Source organism: Danio rerio, chromosome 17, assembly GCF_049306965.1.
Source record: "Danio rerio strain Tuebingen ecotype United States chromosome 17, GRCz12tu, whole genome shotgun sequence".
NCBI classification, from domain to species: domain Eukaryota; kingdom Metazoa; phylum Chordata; class Actinopteri; order Cypriniformes; family Danionidae; genus Danio; species Danio rerio.
The window spans coordinates 24,138,045-24,157,497 of NC_133192.1; the positions used below are offsets into that span (position 1 = coordinate 24,138,045).

The window sequence follows — 19,453 nt, forward strand, 5'->3', positions numbered from 1 at the left end:
TGATTAGGCTTGAAGCAAAACTTCAGAGCTGTGGCCCCCAGGAATTGAGTTTGAGATCTATGCTCTACTGTTAGCCTCCTGGCTAGAACAATCTAACGCATTTCTGATTCGCCACACAACAAGGTATCACAATGATAGCTTTTGATCAGGCATTCACCACAGACGATCACTTAGGGGTCCTAAGCAGACTTGATTCCAGGGGAGGGCTGGATTTTTCACCACACTGGCGGACTTGCAACAGCATTAATCATAAAGTAAACACAACAGTTTCCATCTAGAGCTACTTCACAGGATTCTACTCTTGTAAACACTCTCTCCGACAGGTTCATGCGGCTCTCGGTCCCGCCCACACTGGTCACTGCTAACACAGCTGACCAATCACAGAGTTTGCGCTACCCGTCGTTTAAAACGTGTAGTTACATTTTTTATAAGGGGCATCAACGGCAGCAGCAACCACGACGAGGGCTATATGACCGTGTTTGTGCTTGATGCAGAAGTATAAACCAGCCTTAAAAAGCGAGTAAATTATTAGTCATTTTCTTCAGTTTATTCTATCAATGTTTCCATGGAGTATTTGTTTTGTACATGTAAGTTATTGGGTTATTTACATTTTTTTTATTAATATAAAAAAATGATATCTATTAACATTAAAGATGCCATATACTGCATTGGTTAAATCAATTAAATTGCTCTCTGATATCTACATAGTAGGTTTATGGCTTTGGAAAGTTTAAAAAATCTCCAGAAATGGTTTTATAAGCTCATTTATTACTCCATAAAATACCCATAGAATTAGAAGGTCGACGATTGACCATATTTGGCTCGTTACGTAAATGTTATTGAGCTCCGTTCTGACGTGCCACTCTTACGCACACACAAACACACACACTCACATACAGCATGATGTACGCTGAACACGGACAAATATAAACCCAATCAGAGTAACGTTAACCTATTTTGTTCACTAGATCTGTTGACGTTAAAGGCTAAATTATTATTAAACTAGACAAAAGAAAGTCATAGAGATGTACAGTAAGGCGTTGTATTTTGAATCTGTAGTCCAAGAAAACACAGCCAGGAATAAGTATCAACCTCTGCATGAACATATGACAGATGAGCTGAGTGATTTGACACGATTCAGCAGTCTACACGTTTAAACATACTCATCAAATCTCACAATAAATTAACAAAAGATACCTTATGTAACTAAACATACCTTATGCCTCTTCAGAGTGAAGATGAATAAATGTGTAATCTATAAATCTTGCAATTTGCATCCTGACGCCATTTTGAACACGCCTTGTGCTGTCATTGTGCAGTAATGCACAGTAAACAAATTTGCACTTGCATTTTTTAAATAAAAGTCCCACATACATAATAAGTAAAATGCACACTTAAAAATAACAAAAGGAGGGAAATTATCAATGTTGCTTATCAAACACAGCCTGAGGTGTGCATATTAATGACCTCTTTTTTTATGATCTCAGAACTTGATGTCATGGCTGCTTGTTAGGTCCGGATGAACAACCCAAATTAGGCATACATGCAAATTTAGAGGTCATGGCCCATGAGTCTAGTCACAGTTTTTATTTTCTGATTGCCCGGTTATCCACCGGGGTTTTAAACTCATGAAATTTACATGAAAAGAGGAAACAGTGGTGTATGAGGTTCACAATATGCCCATTTCCACATACTGATCTTTTATTATTCTACTATAACTTGGTATACCCCGATTTTCTTTATAGGGCACCTTTAAATTTGTACATTAAAGGGGCAAATTGTTACTTAAAACATACTTAAATGTACATTTTGAAAGGGAAAAGCCCCAATGTCAGCTTTTATTTCTTTATTTTTAGGAGTGCTCTGAATAAAAGTAGAAATTGTTCCAATTATTGTTGAACCTTTCACTGGGGAATTCCTGAATCTGAAATTGAATCAGTATTTTTTAACTCAACCTTTGTTGTTACAGTTTCTTTAATAATAAAATCAGTGTTAGAAATTCATAATCGTAAAACAAGTTTTAATGTTCTGTAATGTCTGTCTCTCTTTCTCCTCCTTTCCCTCACCCACTCTCACACATATCCAGCCTGCGGCCCTGAGTACAGCTCTGTTGTCCAGTCTTCAGCTGGATGGAGAGTCTGTGTACAGTCTGGTCTCCAACCCTCTCCTGCTGCTGCTGACCAGAGTCATCTTCGTCAACTGCGCCGCCAAACTGGAGAGCCTTCAGGTGAGATGATGCACTTTTTACACCGCTGCATTATTAACACAGTACAGTTCACCTCGGCTGGCAACTGAAGATGACACACCGCTGCAGTGCAACAGCAGGAGAGTGCAGAATTAAAATCAAAACTGATTTGGTGTTCTGTTGGAAACTGATGTTAGTTGCAAGCAATGTTCCACAGTTTGAGTTTATTTGAGCAGTTACTCAATATGGCGCGGTGGGTGTTGGTAATAAGGAGATATCTCTTTTTAATTGAACTCTCATATGTTTGCGGTCATTACTCTAAGCTCATTTGTGCATTACTGAGTGAGACGATGAAGAATTATGAGGCTGTCAAAAAGAAGTTCAATTATGACCGTGCTTTTTTCTCTTTAGCTTGTTTGTGTGTGCGCGCGCTGGTTTGGGTGTGTGTGTGCATTTGTTTGTGTGTTCATGCTTTTTGTGTGCTTGTGAGTTGTGTGTGGGCGTGTTTGTTTGTGTGTGTGTTTGTGTGTGCCAAGGCCTCGTCCCATAATTTACACAGCAGCAGATCATTAGGATGGATCTTTGTCTGCTGATGTTTGTGTTACTCAGGCTCATATCGATCCATATTTATGAGTTAGATGATCCTCCCAACAGCGATTTGAGTGTTTGTGTTTTTCGTTGTTCAAAAATTCCTGCATTCCTGAATACATACAGTACAATAAAGATCCAGTTTGTTTGTTTCTTTCAGGTGGAATTGAAAAAATGAACTTCCTAGACATTTGAACAAACAAAACTAAATATTTTTGTTAGAATTTGTATGTTTTATTGCCAATATTGAGAATTTCTGGTTATTTTTGATCAAATGCAAGAGGAAAAAATATAGAAGGATTTCCTTGCTTATGATTTACAGTGCTATTAATTCTTTTTAGTATTTTTCAAATATATTCTGTGCACTAAGACTGCATTTGATACGCATGTACAGTACATCAATTTTACATATCTATTCTAGTTTAAATGTTGTAATATTACTCCTCAGAAAATGTTGTTTCTTTTTTTATCAATATTGCTGCCATTAATCCAGTCTTCAGTTTCATAATATCCTTCAGAAATCAGTCCTAAATGATGATTTCACATACATTTCTTTATAAATGTTCCACATAACTTGCTTGTTGACTTTTGTATTAGCTCTATTTGTTTTGTATGAGGGACAGATTACGATTTAAAATATTATTTGCTAATAATCTACTGTGCCATCTAGTGCATTTACTGCAATGTTCCTAAGCTGTTGGTGACTTGTTACATCAAAAAAGTAGCATCTTAACTACATTTTTATTGACAAAAGAATAAAATCAATGCATTCATTCATTTATTCATTCATTCATTCATACTCATAACGGTAAACGTCTTTCCAATTTCTCTGTAAATAAGCAGTAGCAGCAGAATATGACTATCCCTGTGTGTTCTCTGTATTCATTTATGTATGATAATTCTCTTATGCATTTACATAGAATAAATTCACAAGCCCAGGGTGTCCGTGAGGTCTTAAAAACTCAATGTCTTGAATTTTAAAGACTAAATTCACTAAAATATTGTCTTTTAGGTCTTAAATCATTTTAAACAGGTCTTCATTTTCCAGTCAGGCCAACACATTCAATCACCAACAATACATCTCAATTAAACCTTTAACAAAAGTAAAATTTATTTACTCAACTTTTTTAAGTTTATGTATACACCCAAAGGTGGCTTGTTTTGACATGTTATTTAAAATATGTGGCTAAGAAATGACAAAATTTAGATTTTTAGGAGGAGACTATTAACTACCTTTTTCTAATGTCCATCAGAAAAAAAATGCTTAGTGTTTAACCCCATACAAGTCTGAAATTTTATTTATAATGGGCCTGAAAAGGTCTTAGAAAGTCTTAAATTTGACTTAATGAAACCCACAGAAACCCTGCAGACTTCATTTTTCTACTATTCAAAGGATTATATTCCAGTCTTTGCAGTTAAAATTATTCTGTTGATGTTTATAAACTAAATAAATGGGCAAATCAAAACCTATACAGTACAAGCAAAACTAAACTTATACCATTGACTCCTGACAATATTAAGGTCTTGTGAAGCAACACTATTTGGTCTGTGTGAGAAACTGCACTTTATTTACAACATTATACCTTTGATTCACAACCTATTCAATATTGTGATTTTACTGCATTTTTAATGAAATATATGCGTCCGCTGAGAGCATAAGTATTTTCTCTCAGATCAATAAACTTTTGAACAGGGGTGTACAGTACATGTAACTTATTTTTGTGTCTCTTTGTGTGTGCTTGTGTAAACAGCTGCTGCCCTGGTGGACGCTGCGATATGTCGCTCTCCATCAGCAGATACTGGAGGAAAGATCCCCACAGCTCCTCAACCTGATGCTCAGCTGCATCGAGAAAGGCAAGTGTTATGCAAACAGCTACAATGAGATTCATTGAAGGAAATGCTCCTTTCGTAAAGTTCTGGAAGTACAGCTTCTGAAAGTTTTTATCCAATGAGAAGAGGATTTTAAAAGGCAGTGTTTTAAAGAGCCGTCCTGAGAAGTGAGTTCCACCAAATTAAGAATTCGTTGTTACTGTGATGTGAGTCTGTTACCATTTTTGTTTTCCGGTTTATTCAAGTTCAATTCAATTTAAGTTTATTTGTATAACGCTTTTTACAATATTATTATTGTGTCAAAGCAGCTTTACAGAAGGTGCACATTGAATAACAATCGAATGAAGTTAAGGTTACAAGCAAATATAAGGTAATATATAAAGACATAGTTAACCTAAAGTTTTATAGGACATAGGTGATGTCTGTGTACATGTTTAATGAAGTGAATTTGTGTATTAAGTGTATGTGTTAATTTGATTGAATGCTAGAGGATTGTTTATTTATGAATTTCTCTGGGTAACACAAGGGAAACGATCAAAGATATGGTTCACCCAAAACCGAAGACTGTAAAAAAATATGGATAAGTGGGTGTGGCCAACTGTCACCATTTTGTTTGTGCGTCATTGTGCCGACTGAGGGTCACCAAAAAGGCCAAAGAGCATGAGTGGAGCTACAGATGCCTGCTAGCATGTTGCTTAGACTGGCTTTTCTTTGGGAGAAACGCTTAATTCGTCAGTACCTGCGACTAGTTTGTGTTCTGACCACTTGTGCTTAGTTGTACACTACACTGTAAAAAAATCCATAATTTTACAGTTTATTTTCGGCAGCTGGGGTGCTGGAAAAAAACGTAAAATAACGGCCATTAAATTACAGAAATTGACTGTAAAATCACAGAGGTTAATTTACCAGAAATTTAAAGTAAAGGAAATTTCTGTAATTTAACAGCCGTTATTTTAGGGGGGTTTTTTTTGGCACCCAAGCTGCCGGAAATAAACTGTAAAATTACAGATTTCTTTTTTTACAGTGTATATCAATAAAGTTTTTAGTCTTTTAAAAACATCTTATCCTGTTTTTCTACAAAAGTAAAATGCGAATAACTCCCAAATACTTCAAATACACTCTGTGTTAGTAAATGCAAGGCTATTTATGAAATCCATGGATTACACTAGGACAACGTTTCAGATGACTGTTCTAGAGCCTGCAGCTAATCAATCTGTCAGATTCTGGATCGTATTCAAGTTCTAAAGAAAATTCATTCATTCATTCATTCATTCATTTTCTTTTCGGCTTAGTCCCTTTTCTAATCTGAACCGCCAACTTATCCAGCACATGTTTCACGCAGCAAATGCCCTTCCAGCCGCAACCCTTCTCTGGGAAACATCCATACACAATTTATAATCCATAGACAATTTAGCCTACCCAATTCACCTGTACCGCATGTCTTTGGACTGTAAGGGGAAACCGGAGCAACCGGAGGAAACCCACATGTACGCAGGGAGAACATGCAAACTCCACACAGAAATGCCAACTGACCCAGCCGAGGTTCGAACCAGCAACCTTCTTGCTGTGTGGTGACAGCACTACCTACTGCGCCACTACGTTGCCCTCTAAAGAAAATTATAAATGATAATTTATCTTAAATAAAACATACATTTATAGATTTGTTATGAGAATTTCACATTTTTTTCACATTCACATTTTTTTCTGATGTAATGTTAGTCATTTTAACAGGTGGGTCATTAAAAATATGCTCCATTTTGGAGCCAGGCCTAGTGGAATTTCGATGAATTGCAGTTTTAGTTACTTCCGTATTAGCTTTACGAGGGAGAGCGAGATGTTTTAACCATTTAATTTTTTTTTAACCATTTTACCCAACCTGTAACTATTGACTTTCATAGTTAAAAAAAAAAAAAAAACGCATTCTTTAAATTATCTTTCTTTGGTCTTCAACGGAAGAATTGAATCTTTTGGAATGTTGTGTTTTGACCATTTTCAGATTGGGGTTGTGTGCTTTTTATTGAAAACAAATCCTTGAGGAAACCGGAATCAGAAGTGTCTAACAGGATTTGAGATTTCTTCACGTCACTTAAGCTGCTGAAGGCACATGTCAGCGCTGTGAGATGCTCTTTAGCGGAGAGATGACACAGCTGTCAACTCTTATTATGAGGGTCATCTTCGTGAAAGCTTATGTCAACTCTGGCGCTGCATGGACATTCAGGCTCTGTGTGTGTTTCTTTGTTGTGACGATGAAGGCGTCAGTATGAGCTGATGATGTCAGCACTTCATGTTTGTTTGTGAAATGGAAACGCAGTGACACGCCAAAGGGGGAGTAACTTTGAGGTTTTGCAGTTCTTGTGATGTGAATATTTTAGGTTTTGTTTTTAGAATAAATATTCACAAAAATGACCTTGTGAAAAAGTGAATGCAAGTCTATTATGGAAGCTAACAAACGTTTAACCATCAACAGTAAAGGAATGTAATTTTAGCTTTTGAACCTAAATGTAATGGACAACGCATAGACGAACAGTCACAGTTTGTTTGACAATTTTGGGAAACTTCTGTCACTGAAAATCCCATTAAGGGTGTATTTCACTTTGGGCTCATTCATTACTTCAGTTCCGTTGTTGTTCAGTTTTAAGAAGAATTTGGATTTTTAGGAATGGGATTTCACACTTGTCAGGATTATGTCACTTCTGACCTAATATAACATGACAACCTTGTGTCAGACAGCCCTCCTTCAGCCCTCACATACAGACAAATTTAATAACCGCATGTAATCTGTCTACATGCGTGTGTAATATTTTAAAGATTGGGGTCAGTATGATTCTTTTGTTGTTTAGAAACAAATATACTTTCTGCATTAATGGTTAAAAAGCAAAGATATTACTGATTGTATTTATTTTTACACTAATTTTACGAAACACTGTTAATGCTCTTTCAGTAAAAAAATCCACAAAAATATTAAGCAGCACATTAATAATATTGTCTTACACTGATAATAAAAAGAGCAAGATTGTAACTTGAACAACAAATTAGAATTATTTATTTAATTATTATTTTATTTATGGGGTAATAAAATATTTTTTTTTGTTTTTGATTGGACTTTATTTTATATGAATTTTGTCTGTAAGTGACTTTGCAACCACATTTTTAACTAACTCTCAATGTATTAGTAGAATGTAGGCTTATAACTAGTAAAATGAGCTGGTTTTAGAGATCAAACCTTCATTAACATATTATAATTTGACAAAAGTCACCACAGTGCAGCATCCACTTGGATGATATGACAGCAGCCACAGGACAACAGCACCACGCACTAGCTATTGGTGAAGTGAAGAAACACTGATAGAGCCAATTTGGTGGATGGGGATGATTGGTAGGCCATGATTGGTACAGTAAGTTGCCAATGGTAGGAATTTAGCCAGGATTCCAGGGTTACACCCCTACATCTTTTTACGTTTCATTGGATTTTTATTGACCACAGAGAGTGAAGACCTCAGTTCAACGTCTCATCCGAAAGACAGCACTGACTGACAGTATAGTGTCCCCTTCACTTTATTCTGCAACAGCAACCTAGTTTCCCCATGTAGTCTCCCCTCAAGGTACTGACTAGGCTCAGCCCTGCTTAGCTTCAGTGAGTAACCCGGGGTTAGGCTGCAGGGTGATATGGCTGTGGCTATAAAAAGAACTTTATTCAGTAGTCAAGTAAAGAATTTCAATCCCATGAAGTTTTGTGAAAGAAATGAGTCAGGAAGAGTAAATGATGACAGAATTTTCACTTTTGAGTGAACTATCTCTTTAAAAACAGCATTTATTAATGGATATTAAAAAAAAGAAAGAAGAAAAAGTCTAATTATTTATTAACTACTAAGGAGCCATCAAAATAAATCACTATTTCAGTTATTTTTTAAATCAGTAATTGATAAGGAATCTCTTTATTAATAAAACAACCCCTCTTTTAAGTCGTGTCATTTCTTTATGTATCAAAGCACTGACTAGTAATACTTTTATTACCTTCATATTAAAAAAATTGCTTTTAGCTGTAAACAAAAATCTAGGCAGAGCTTTATAATGCAGATTCTTGGTTTACACGTATGCATTCAAGAATGAAACTACTATGAATCAAAAAGGCAGCAAGAACTTCCTGGTGAAATTAAAAGGCCTCAGATTCAAACGTGAGGCAGCACTTTTCTTTTAATACTTCATGTGAACTGAAGCATTCATTGCAGTCACCCTTGAAATGGTGTCTGAGGGGGAAAAAGTGAGTTGAAGATTGCCTCGCTTTGGTGGCGGGATATAGACCCGTTCCTCTAAAGAGTTTTGGATGTTAATGTGGATTCATCAGGGCATCATGGACCAAATGATGAGCTCTGCAGCAAAGCAGCGTCTTAATTGGGTTCCTGTGCCTTCGGAATGAGTTTCCTGCGCCGCCTCTTAATCAGACACGCATCAGCTACACACTAAGATAATCAGCATTGCTGTTAAGATGCAATATTTACAAGAGGATACACGCTGTAATTCAGTCTTGTGTTGGTGAGTGGATCAGCTTCAAAAGACCACAGCATTATGTCCATCTCTTGGCGTTGTTTGCTGAATGGTTTTGTATTTGCGAAGCTTTAAAAGCTGCAACACCCCGTCGAGGTGTGTTGTCACTTTTCCAGTATAGACTGCCAAAAGCATTTACTGTCCTTCACAGAGAATTGCAGAGAATTTAGAGGACCGCCTGGGATTCACTTTAGTTCTTTTCTGACCGCTTGGCCTTTTCATGCATTTTAAACTGAAAATAACATGTGGATGAATCACTAGATATACAGTGGACTTCTTATTGTAAACATATTTATTAATAATTTAAGACCTGTTTTGTGGCTTTGTGCATTATTTAATTTGAAGTAGTGCTGCACAATATATCGTTTCAGCATTGATACCGCAATGTGTGTGCCCATAATAGTCTTATTGCACAATATGCAGTGTTGGGTTGGGATTATAGTCGATCAACAATTGAGAATAACGGACATTTGTGGAGTCATTAGCCGCGTTTCCACTATCGCGCCTAAAGCGAGCGAGCCAAGGCCAGTGGCATTTCCACTGTCACTTCCGGGGCCTAATCAGGCCAAAGCGGGGCTTTCTTGGGGCCAGTGGCCGGCCTTTTTCGGCCCGCCGAATACCTTGGGCCAAAGAGGGCCAGCCGGGGCTTCGGGGCGGAGTAAAAGGAGAGGCGGGCACAGTTTTGCGATCGCACACGAGTACATGCGCCAAGCACATAAACAAATAAATATGTAAGGGAAAGAAAACATCTGGAACAAATTATAGGCTGGGGTCTTTTTTGCGTATGATCGCTCTTATGTTTCTCTTTTAAATGTAAGGCTGTTGCATAAAATGATCTTTCTTTGCTGCATCTTTGATGTTTCAATAACGCATAATAATCTTTAAACCATATTAAAGACACAGCAGACAGTAAAGGTTTTCAAGAGGTTTTGTCAAGTTTAATAAGTGTGTTTTTGCGCGTTTAGATGCCTGTGTGTGTGTGTGTGAGACCGAGGAAGAGCGCTCCCTTCATAGCTCTGTTGATGCCGCGCGGCTTTTTTCTTTTATTTTTATTGTTTTTATTTATTTTGCAGATAATACACTATAAAAATACAACAGAAAGACATTAAACTTTACAAATTTAATGTCCACTTTTGTAGGCTCAAAACAATAGTGTCATATCTAGATATAATAGCCCTATATTTAAATAAAATTACATTTTATTTGTTTATGTTAAACAAAAGCTATAGCTATAACAATTAGGTACTATATCCAACTGTTTTTTAAATTTATATTAAACTTTCATTTTTCAAAAGCCTCTTTGAAAAAAAGATTTTAGATATTTTCTAAAAAAAAAATAATAATAAAATAAATAAATAAACACCGGAAAATGTTTTAAATATTATTTATAAAGTATTTGGATACGATGAAATTAATCAAATCATGCAAATAGAGCATTTTCGGGGTGAGTGAAAGCAGAAACTAGGCGACCTTTTTTTCTGTCTTCCAGCTGCGCAGCACTTTTTTGACGGGGAAAACGAGTGTGTATGTTTTTATATAACGTGGTAAAATTAAAAAAGGAAACTTTAAATACATAAAGAGCTTTATTAGTGCATTGCTGCTGAGCGCAACGAAATATAGGCTATTTTATTATGTGCTGCTATGTGCTGAAACAATGAACACTTTACTTAAGATATAATAAGCAACATCTTTAAATAAAGGGAATCATCTATTAAGTGTCATAAAGCCTATAGGGGGAAAAATCATGTTTCAGTTCTCTCCGGAGCATTTGGGATGAATGTTGGACAGATTCTGTCTAGAGGATGTTATAAAATACATTTTATATCGAGTTATTAACGGAGAATTTTATATATGTGGTGTTATATTATGGATGTGTGCGCTCCCTGCGCTGGGTCCCTCCGTTGGTGGCAAGACCACTGGATTTCTATGCCAATAGTCGGTCGTCGAGTAAATTAATATGATGAATGTAAACACACAGGCATGTGCGAATAGACATGCGTTGTACTGCTGTACAGGAACGTGTCATTTGTTTGTTTTGGTTGTCCTAATTTTAATAGTTTCCTGATGATGTGATGGTGTGCTTTATCTGCATGATTCTTGCTGAAGTGGGCAGTTTGAGTGACGTTCGATTCGGGGGATGTTCTGGGGCCGGGGTTTGCGTGACGCGCTGCGAGCTACTAGCCCCACAGTGGAAACGCGACATGATTTCGGCCTCACTGCTCAACCTCCCGGGCGATTGGCCTGGCCTGGCCCGATATAAGCCCTGGCTCGCACTGGCCTGATAGTGGAAATGCGGCTATTGCAAAGTAGAACCATAACAGTTATTTTAAAGCCATTTCAGGAGATTGTAAAGCATTACAAAATGCAAAACATTTGTAACTTTAGCAAAGAATAATTTTAATGAATTTTTAATACAATGAAGACTACAAAGTGTTAATTTACATCTCATTATTCAGTTTCTATAACTGAATGCTAGGGATGCACCGATATGGATGTTTTGGCCGATACCGATAACCGTCTATACTCTCAAAGCAAAAAAGCAAATCATTTTCAGTGATGGTCCCTCTTTGGGGACCGATTTGTTGTACCACACGGAAAGTAATAAATATTTTGGACCAAGTTACATGTGTCCTCGTTCATTCCCCAACTGCAACGAAAAGAGAAGAGGGTTAACTCCTTACATTATTCGGCCCTGGAGTAATAAGTGAATCTCCCCTGCTATCTCTAACACAACAAAGAGACAGAGCAGGAAAGGTTTACACATGTTGTGTAAGGGTTTACACAAATATTTTTCCTGAGATGATTTAAAGCAAAATACATAATGACACTCAATCAAACACATCTACAATGATGAGGAACATGGTTACTTACTGAGTTATTAGTTATTGCACAGCAATACCATATGAAGAAAGGACACACTTTGAAGGAATAAACAGTGTGAGGAGAGCTGCATTATAGTCCACTGGGCAAGTCTGAACAAGTTCTGCCCACGTGAGCGCGGCAAACAGTTCTGTACAATAACGTAATTTATTGGCTTAAAGATATCGGCCTAATTTAGAAATTGCATCGATAACGATAATCTGAAAAATAGCATTTATTGGCCGATAACTATATGGCCACCAATATATCATGCATCACTACTGAATGCTGTTTGACTCTGTGGAAAACCATTAAGCACTGTTTATTTTACTTTTTTCTTTGCTCCTATTGTAATTATTCTTGCTTATGATTTGTTCATTAATCTTTATACGCGATTCACACCCTTGCAAAATCACCCCTACCAAATGAATGATTTTTTTTAACAAGTATAGCTATTCAAGCCATCTAATAAAATTTTATTGCAATATATGTTGCTGGAAAACAATGTCAGATTTTTCCAATATCCTTCAGCTCTAATTTAAAGTATAGCTTAGGTCTTTGGTTTTGTTTAAGAACTCTTATGTAATAGAGACCTCTCTTTTCTGTTAAATCTAACCTGGCATATAGACATATATATATATATATATATATATATATATATATATATATATATATATATATATATATATATATATATATATATATATATATATATATATTTGAGTAAAGTGAACTCATTGTTATGTTTAAGAAACCAGTCTTGGATGATCTGCACTTTATGACATGGCACGCTATCCTGCTGGAAGTAGCCATCAGAAGATGGTTAAACTGTGGGGATGGACACAAAGGGATGGACATGGTTGGCAACAATTCTCATGCAGGCTGTGGCATCGACACAATGCTTAATTGGTACTAATGGGCCCAAAGTGTGCCAAGAAAATATCCCCAACACTATTACACCACCACCAGCAGCCTGATTCCTTCATACAAGGCAGGATGGATCTATGCTTTCATGTTGTCGAAACCAAATTTTGACCCTACCATCTAAATGTTGCCGCTAAAATCGAGACTCATCAGATCAGGCAACGTTTTTCCAATCTTGTTTTCCAATTTTGGTGAACCTGTTTGAATTGTAGCCTCTGTTTCCAGTTCTTAGCTGACAGGAGTGGCACCTGGTGTGGTTTTCTGCTGCTGTAACCCATTCTCTCAAGGTTGGAAATGTTAAGTGTTCAGAGATGCTCTTCTGCATGCCTCAGTTGTAACGAGTGGTTACTTGAGTTACTGTTGTCTTTCTATCAGCTTGAACCAGTCTGGCCATTCGGGTGTACCTGATAAAGTGTCGGTCAGTGTATGCTCAAACATAATACTTTTTTAGAAAGTTTGATTTCCCTTTTAACTTGGAGTGCAAAAATTTTTGCATAAAGAAATGTATTTTTTTCTTTTGGATCGATTCACTACCTTTCGGTGTTGAATGTAAGAGTAATGACTCCATTTTGTAGGCAAGCTCTATGGATGGTTTCTTCACAAACTAGTTTTGACAACCACAATTGCCTTCCTATTCCACTTTGTTTTGTGTTCCACAGAAAAGTATATTGCATGAGGGTATCGACAAAAGTGTAGTATCTGGGTGAATTATTTCTTTGTTAGTCCTTTATAAATTTTTTTCCTTCAGCATTATGGATTTTTGCAACTTCAATTAAAAGTTTAATTTGTTTTTCATTATAAATGAAACCGTACAAATGCTTTTTTTACATTTGGCAGAAGCATTGAGATATCTGAAACACAATGTCTAAAAGCTTATTTTACTTTTTTGCAATGATGTGAGCCATTGTTCAAAAAAATCTAATTGAGCAGAAGTGGTTATTAGCATTCAGTACTTTTTTTTTTTGTCAAGTGAGGCTTAAAAATCTCCAGAGAAGTATTGCCTTGCACAGAACTCATCTCCTAATTTCTTTTGCCAATTTTATTTATTTATTTTTTAAGACTAGCTCACCAATGCTGGATGTCTCAAATGCCTGCAGAGTTGTAGAATTAGCATTGACTTACTGCTAGTTGTTCATGGATTATTAACGATGTGAAGCAGAACGTAACGATTTGCAGAAACAAACAATATCTAATGTGCATTCTACAAATAACAGCGGTCTCACAAAAGAGATCAATTCCTCTCCAGCTGCTTAAGCGTGATCTGTAAGACTGCCTTTATTCCTGATGTGGATTCAGAAGTTTTGCTGCTTTCCAACCAATGACTCTGGCTATGTTTAGACTGCTGGCATATATTTTTGCTCAAGTGATTTTTTTTTTTTTCTGGACAGACAAGTGTTTTCAAGGGATCCGATGACAAGAGGTCAGCTAAAATGCATTACTGTTTCCACTTGGTTTCCTCTTGTGTTTAGATTGTATCAAGACCCTTCCCTTTTATTTAATCACGCTCTGCAACACATTTGAAGGAGCACATCGGTTTGATGCACAAGTACTTTAGAATAAACAAACTCATGTTACGTGACTTGCAGTTGTTCGTTTTAAAGGTGCTGTATGTTTTTGACTCTTCTAAAGCATAAAACTACCATAATATGTATGCAGATATTTTAAAGGGCAGTTCATGCTCGAAAACCCTCCAATGTGTCTGAATTATAAGAATTCTGTAAAGACGAATGGGCCAAAATTCCTCCACAGAGCTGTAACAGACTCATTCCAAGTTATTGATGAAGCTTAATTGCAGTTGTTGCTGCTAACCGTGGTCCAACTGGTTTTTTAGTTTAGGGGCAAACATTTTTCACACAGGGTTATGTAGTTTTGGATTACGTTTTCCCTTAATTTTCATTTCAAAACTGCATGATGTATTTACTTGTGTATTATATTCAACTAATATTTAAATTAGTTTGATGATCTGAAACATTGAAGTGTGACGGACAAAAAAAAAGCAATTGGTAAGGGGAAAAACTTTTCACAGCACTATATAAAACCATGTGCTTTTATTTTTTTTTTTTTTTTACAACAACTACAATAATAGTTGTTGTAATAATTATTACAGCCATACAGAACACTTCTAAATCAAATGCATATTGAAAACACCCCTAAATGCATCTCCTACAGACACCCTTATGAAAGCGGTCACCTACAAACCAGTGTACAAACCTTCAGTGGACCAGTGAAATCCCAGCGCAGGCTTGACATTTACTAACCACAATGATGAAAGACCTGCTCCAACCTCCACTCACCCATGTAACTCACTGAATGTAAACGCTGATTAAAAAATAATTCACCTTTATTATTTACCAACTCATAAAATGCTTCATTGACTTCCAAGCCAGTGATAAAAATGAAAACAAAGACAAATTTCCCTTGAAACAAACACAACTGAAACCTTATCTTGCAGTACAGCTTATGAGCCCTTTGAAGTAAAAAAAAAAAATTTATATTGTGAAAAATCAAAAAAATGTATTTACATATTTTTATAGGTACTAATTACTTATATAAAAGGTATTATCTGATATCTTTTTGTTGTTCTTATTTTACTACTGATAATAAGTACAATAATAATGAGTACAAAATTAATAATAATAATAATAATTTCCCAGAGATGGGTTGCGGCTGAAAGGGCATCCGCTGCGTAAAAAACTGCTGGATATGTTGGCGGTTCTGTCCGCTGTGGCGACCCCGGATTAATAAAGGGACTAAGCCGACATGAAAATGAATGAATGAATGAATGAATAATAATAATAATAATAATAAATATACTACTACTACTACAACAAATTATTAATAATAAATTATTCATTATCAGAAATTACATGTTGAGTGCAATCAAATTCAACATTAATAGTAACTACAGTGAATATGAAAAATAATTTTTAAAAGAGCAGCACTCTCATATTTGCAAAATGCTTTTAATGCTTCTGCACAAGTGAAAGACAACCTCAGTTTTCTGAGAAATTCACTTCTGATTATTTTAACTGTTCAAAATGCACAAGTACACAATGTCCTGTTGGTGAATTACTAGGTAATGCCTGCTAGGGAAACATCTCACATGGTGTACTTTGATTCAGATTGTACTTTGTGCAATATTCTTTTTTTTTTCAGATCAAGTCATATAAGGGTTCAATAGTGGTGTAACGGTACACAAAGATGGTTACCTTAGTTTTGAAGTCACAGTTCTGATCCATTTGTGAAACAGCTTAGAGGGAAAATTTAAAAAAAAAAAAAAAAAAAAAAATATATATATATATATATATATATATATATATATATATATATATATATATATATATATATATATATTTGTTCATCTTTCTTTTTTATTAAATAGTGACTGATAGAACTCTTTTTAACAGACTCTGTGTTTAAAACTAATTCAATTATAAATAAAATTTTATTGTGAAAACTTTCTCAGTACATTTTGTAAAAATATAAAAAACAAACAAATAAAAAAATATTACTTGATAATATTTATTAAAATAATTCTCCGGTTTCACCTCAGATTTTTTCTTCTGTGCATCCCTGTTGGAAATTTCCAGAATGGATGCATTGAATTTAAATTCTAAGGTGAAATGTGAAAAATTCTAGATTCACTTGGCCAAAACGGAGGTAAAAAAGTATTTATTATTTTGTTAAATAATTTAAAGTAATTTTTAAAACCTCTATAACTTGCACCATACAGATAAAAAAATATATATATTTATAAAATATGTCATACTGAAAGACCCATCCCAACGTTTTCAGTGTGAGTACATGCACAATTCTAGCACTTTTGCTCAATTTTACAAAAGACAAATCAGCATACCAAGTACAATCTGAAAGCGGCAATACAGATGAGCACATACAGCATTACTGTGTTTTTCACATGTGGCACATAAACAAAAGCTCGCATGCATTCAAGCACATTTTCTCCACAGCCCTAGTCAATTATTTCTAGTTTTCTCCTGCATGAGGGCTCTGGTAGAATTAGGTCCCAAGGCTCTGGTTACACTGGCCCAGTCCATATGCCACCTTCGCAAACCTAAAGCAATTGCAAACCAGCTATTTCTGTTACCCCGTTTCATACATCTCAGCCAACTAGATTAAAGCAAGCAAACCTGTATGGCTGTTTGAGTAATGAATTTAACAGTCCAGAGGGTTTGAGAGGCAGGTGTGTTGATTGTTTAGATGTAGCCATTCCTGCAGCAAATTGATGCCCGGAGGCCAGATGTGTGTGTGGAGGTGTGTATAAACATAAACGTATGCATGAAGGACAAAACAGTCACTTTTGGCTTTCATGATAAAACCCTTCACTAATACATGCATCACGCTGGTTTAGCAGATTTTATTCTCAAAGCTCTCCACAAATGTGCATCTGAAGTTGACAAAGTAGACCCTGCTGTAAATTAAGGGAATAGCTCATTCAAAAATAAATATTCTTAAACCATTTACTCAAGCATTATTCAAGTGTCTTATTTGCTGACTTGTTTTAATAATTACTTAACAATTTACACATCTCTAATTCTAACCAATACCTAAACCCAACTACTACTGTACTAACCGTTAATACACAGCAAATTAATACTTTATTGAGCTAAAAGGCTTATTTAATAGTTTGTTAAAGGTGAGAGTTGTACCTTAAAGGCGCAGCTGTTCAGACTGACACCGACACAAGAAATTATGGCGTTAATTTGTTAATTTATTGATGGCAGTAAAAAACTGAATTATTTATGCCAATTATTTATAACTGTACAACCGTACAAGCTAAAAATTAACATTTATTTTTTATATCTTTTTTTATCAACAGTGTGCAGCTTTTGTCACTGCAGTGTATCTTTACTACTAAAGACGTTTGAGAGCTAAAGTGGCAGTGTGCCCATTTTTTTTAATCTTTTGCTACTGTTTATTTTTGATCGAGCACCTGCCTTTGAGATTTTTTTGATGTGTGCACATTTCTATTTTTGTTTGCTAATTAATAATCTCATGTAGAACTCTGAATCTGCGTCTCATTTTGGAGCCTGCTACTGTCCACCAGAGGTCACATTTCAGTCACGGACGCATGCTTTGAGAGCCTTCCTGACTGAATGAATGAAATGCATGGTTTTCCACCAAGGCAACCCGGGCTGCTGAAATATAATTGTCTTAACTGGCATTGGATGGGTTAAAATGACCAAAACAAAGACATAATTCCAGCACGTAACGGACATTTTCAAAGCAGAATAACTTGGTTATCCTGTTTTTTAAGGTCACGCCACAGTATCTCAATTGGATTCAGGTCAGGACTTTGACAAGGCCAGTCTAAAGTCTTCATTTTGTTTTTCTTCAGCCATTCAGATGTGTACTTATGTAGCTTTGGATTTTCTTTTCTCTTACTAATAAAAACTTTTATTTTATACTTGCACAATGGCTTTACTTGTGTTATCTCTGACTAATATTTAATGTTTAAATTGGTTTGATTATATGAGAAAAAAAGACTCTGTACACTTATTCACACCACTGTAGTATTTAAATATGATTAAATAGGTAATTATTGTACTTTTGGTTTAATATTATTATAAAACCAAGTAAATTGAAAAATCTATTTTAAACAAATCAGGTATTTGTAGTGAAGCTCCAACTAAAAATTCTTTTCTCTTATCATACATGTACACAATTAGGCAAACATCAAATACAGTCAGATTTTTCTTTCTTCCTCTCAGCCTGCAGGCAGAGATGCTTATTGTTTCATGACAGGCTTTCATAACATTTGACGACATCTGAAGATGACATTGAAAAGTAGGCTGCATGTATGATGATTTCAGGCAGCTATTTTAGTCAGTATATACTTGAGACTGAGATCTTCAGAGATCTTTTTATGGCTATTTTGTTAACATGAGTGTTTGTGTCATCTCTTTGTGAAGGCTCAGAAATGAGTGTTTCTCTTTGTACCTGTGCGTGATCTGCCCATAAATGATGTGGAGAGTTGTTAGTTTATGCCAGAAAAGGTGCTGCTTCCTCACAGTGAATGAGCTTTAATCTGCTTGGAGTGGGCTTTAAAACACTCAGATCCTCACGCTGATCATGCTGAAGGTCACAGTGAGCCACAGACTGAGCTTCAGTCTTGGCATATTCAGACATGCAGTGTTGCTAAAGAAGGATGAACAGATTCAGTGTTTTCCATTACTGATTTATTCTTTTTTTGCTAATGTTTACTTCCCTTTTTACTTCTTTTTATATTCTTTTGTTCTGTTTTTGTTTTGTTCTATAATTTTTTTTTACTTGTTACCATTTTTAAATTTTTCTTCCTCCTCCCCTCCCTTTTTTTCTTCCTTATGGTCCTAGTTTTTTTTTTCTCCTTTTAAATACGTTTAACTTGTTATAATTTTTTTCTTCCTTCCTTCCTTCCTTCCTTCCTTCCTTCCTTCCTTCCTTCCTTCCTTCCTTCCTTCCTTCCTTATTATCCGTGTTCTTCATCTCTTTTTCAATATATTTTTAAACATTTTACCATTTTTA

General features: G+C 35.6%; 1 protein-coding gene across 2 annotated transcripts in view; it reads left to right on the forward strand.

The window, feature by feature from the left end:
* The window catches only part of ttc27 (tetratricopeptide repeat domain 27), a 149,728-nt gene that overhangs the window by 18,029 nt on the left and 112,246 nt on the right, over positions 1–19,453 (forward strand). For both annotated transcript variants that reach the window (NM_173285.2, XM_073926958.1), the window contains 2 exon segments: positions 2,087–2,227; positions 4,525–4,627. In NM_173285.2, coding sequence (NP_775392.2) covers positions 2,087–2,227; positions 4,525–4,627 — 244 coding nt within the window.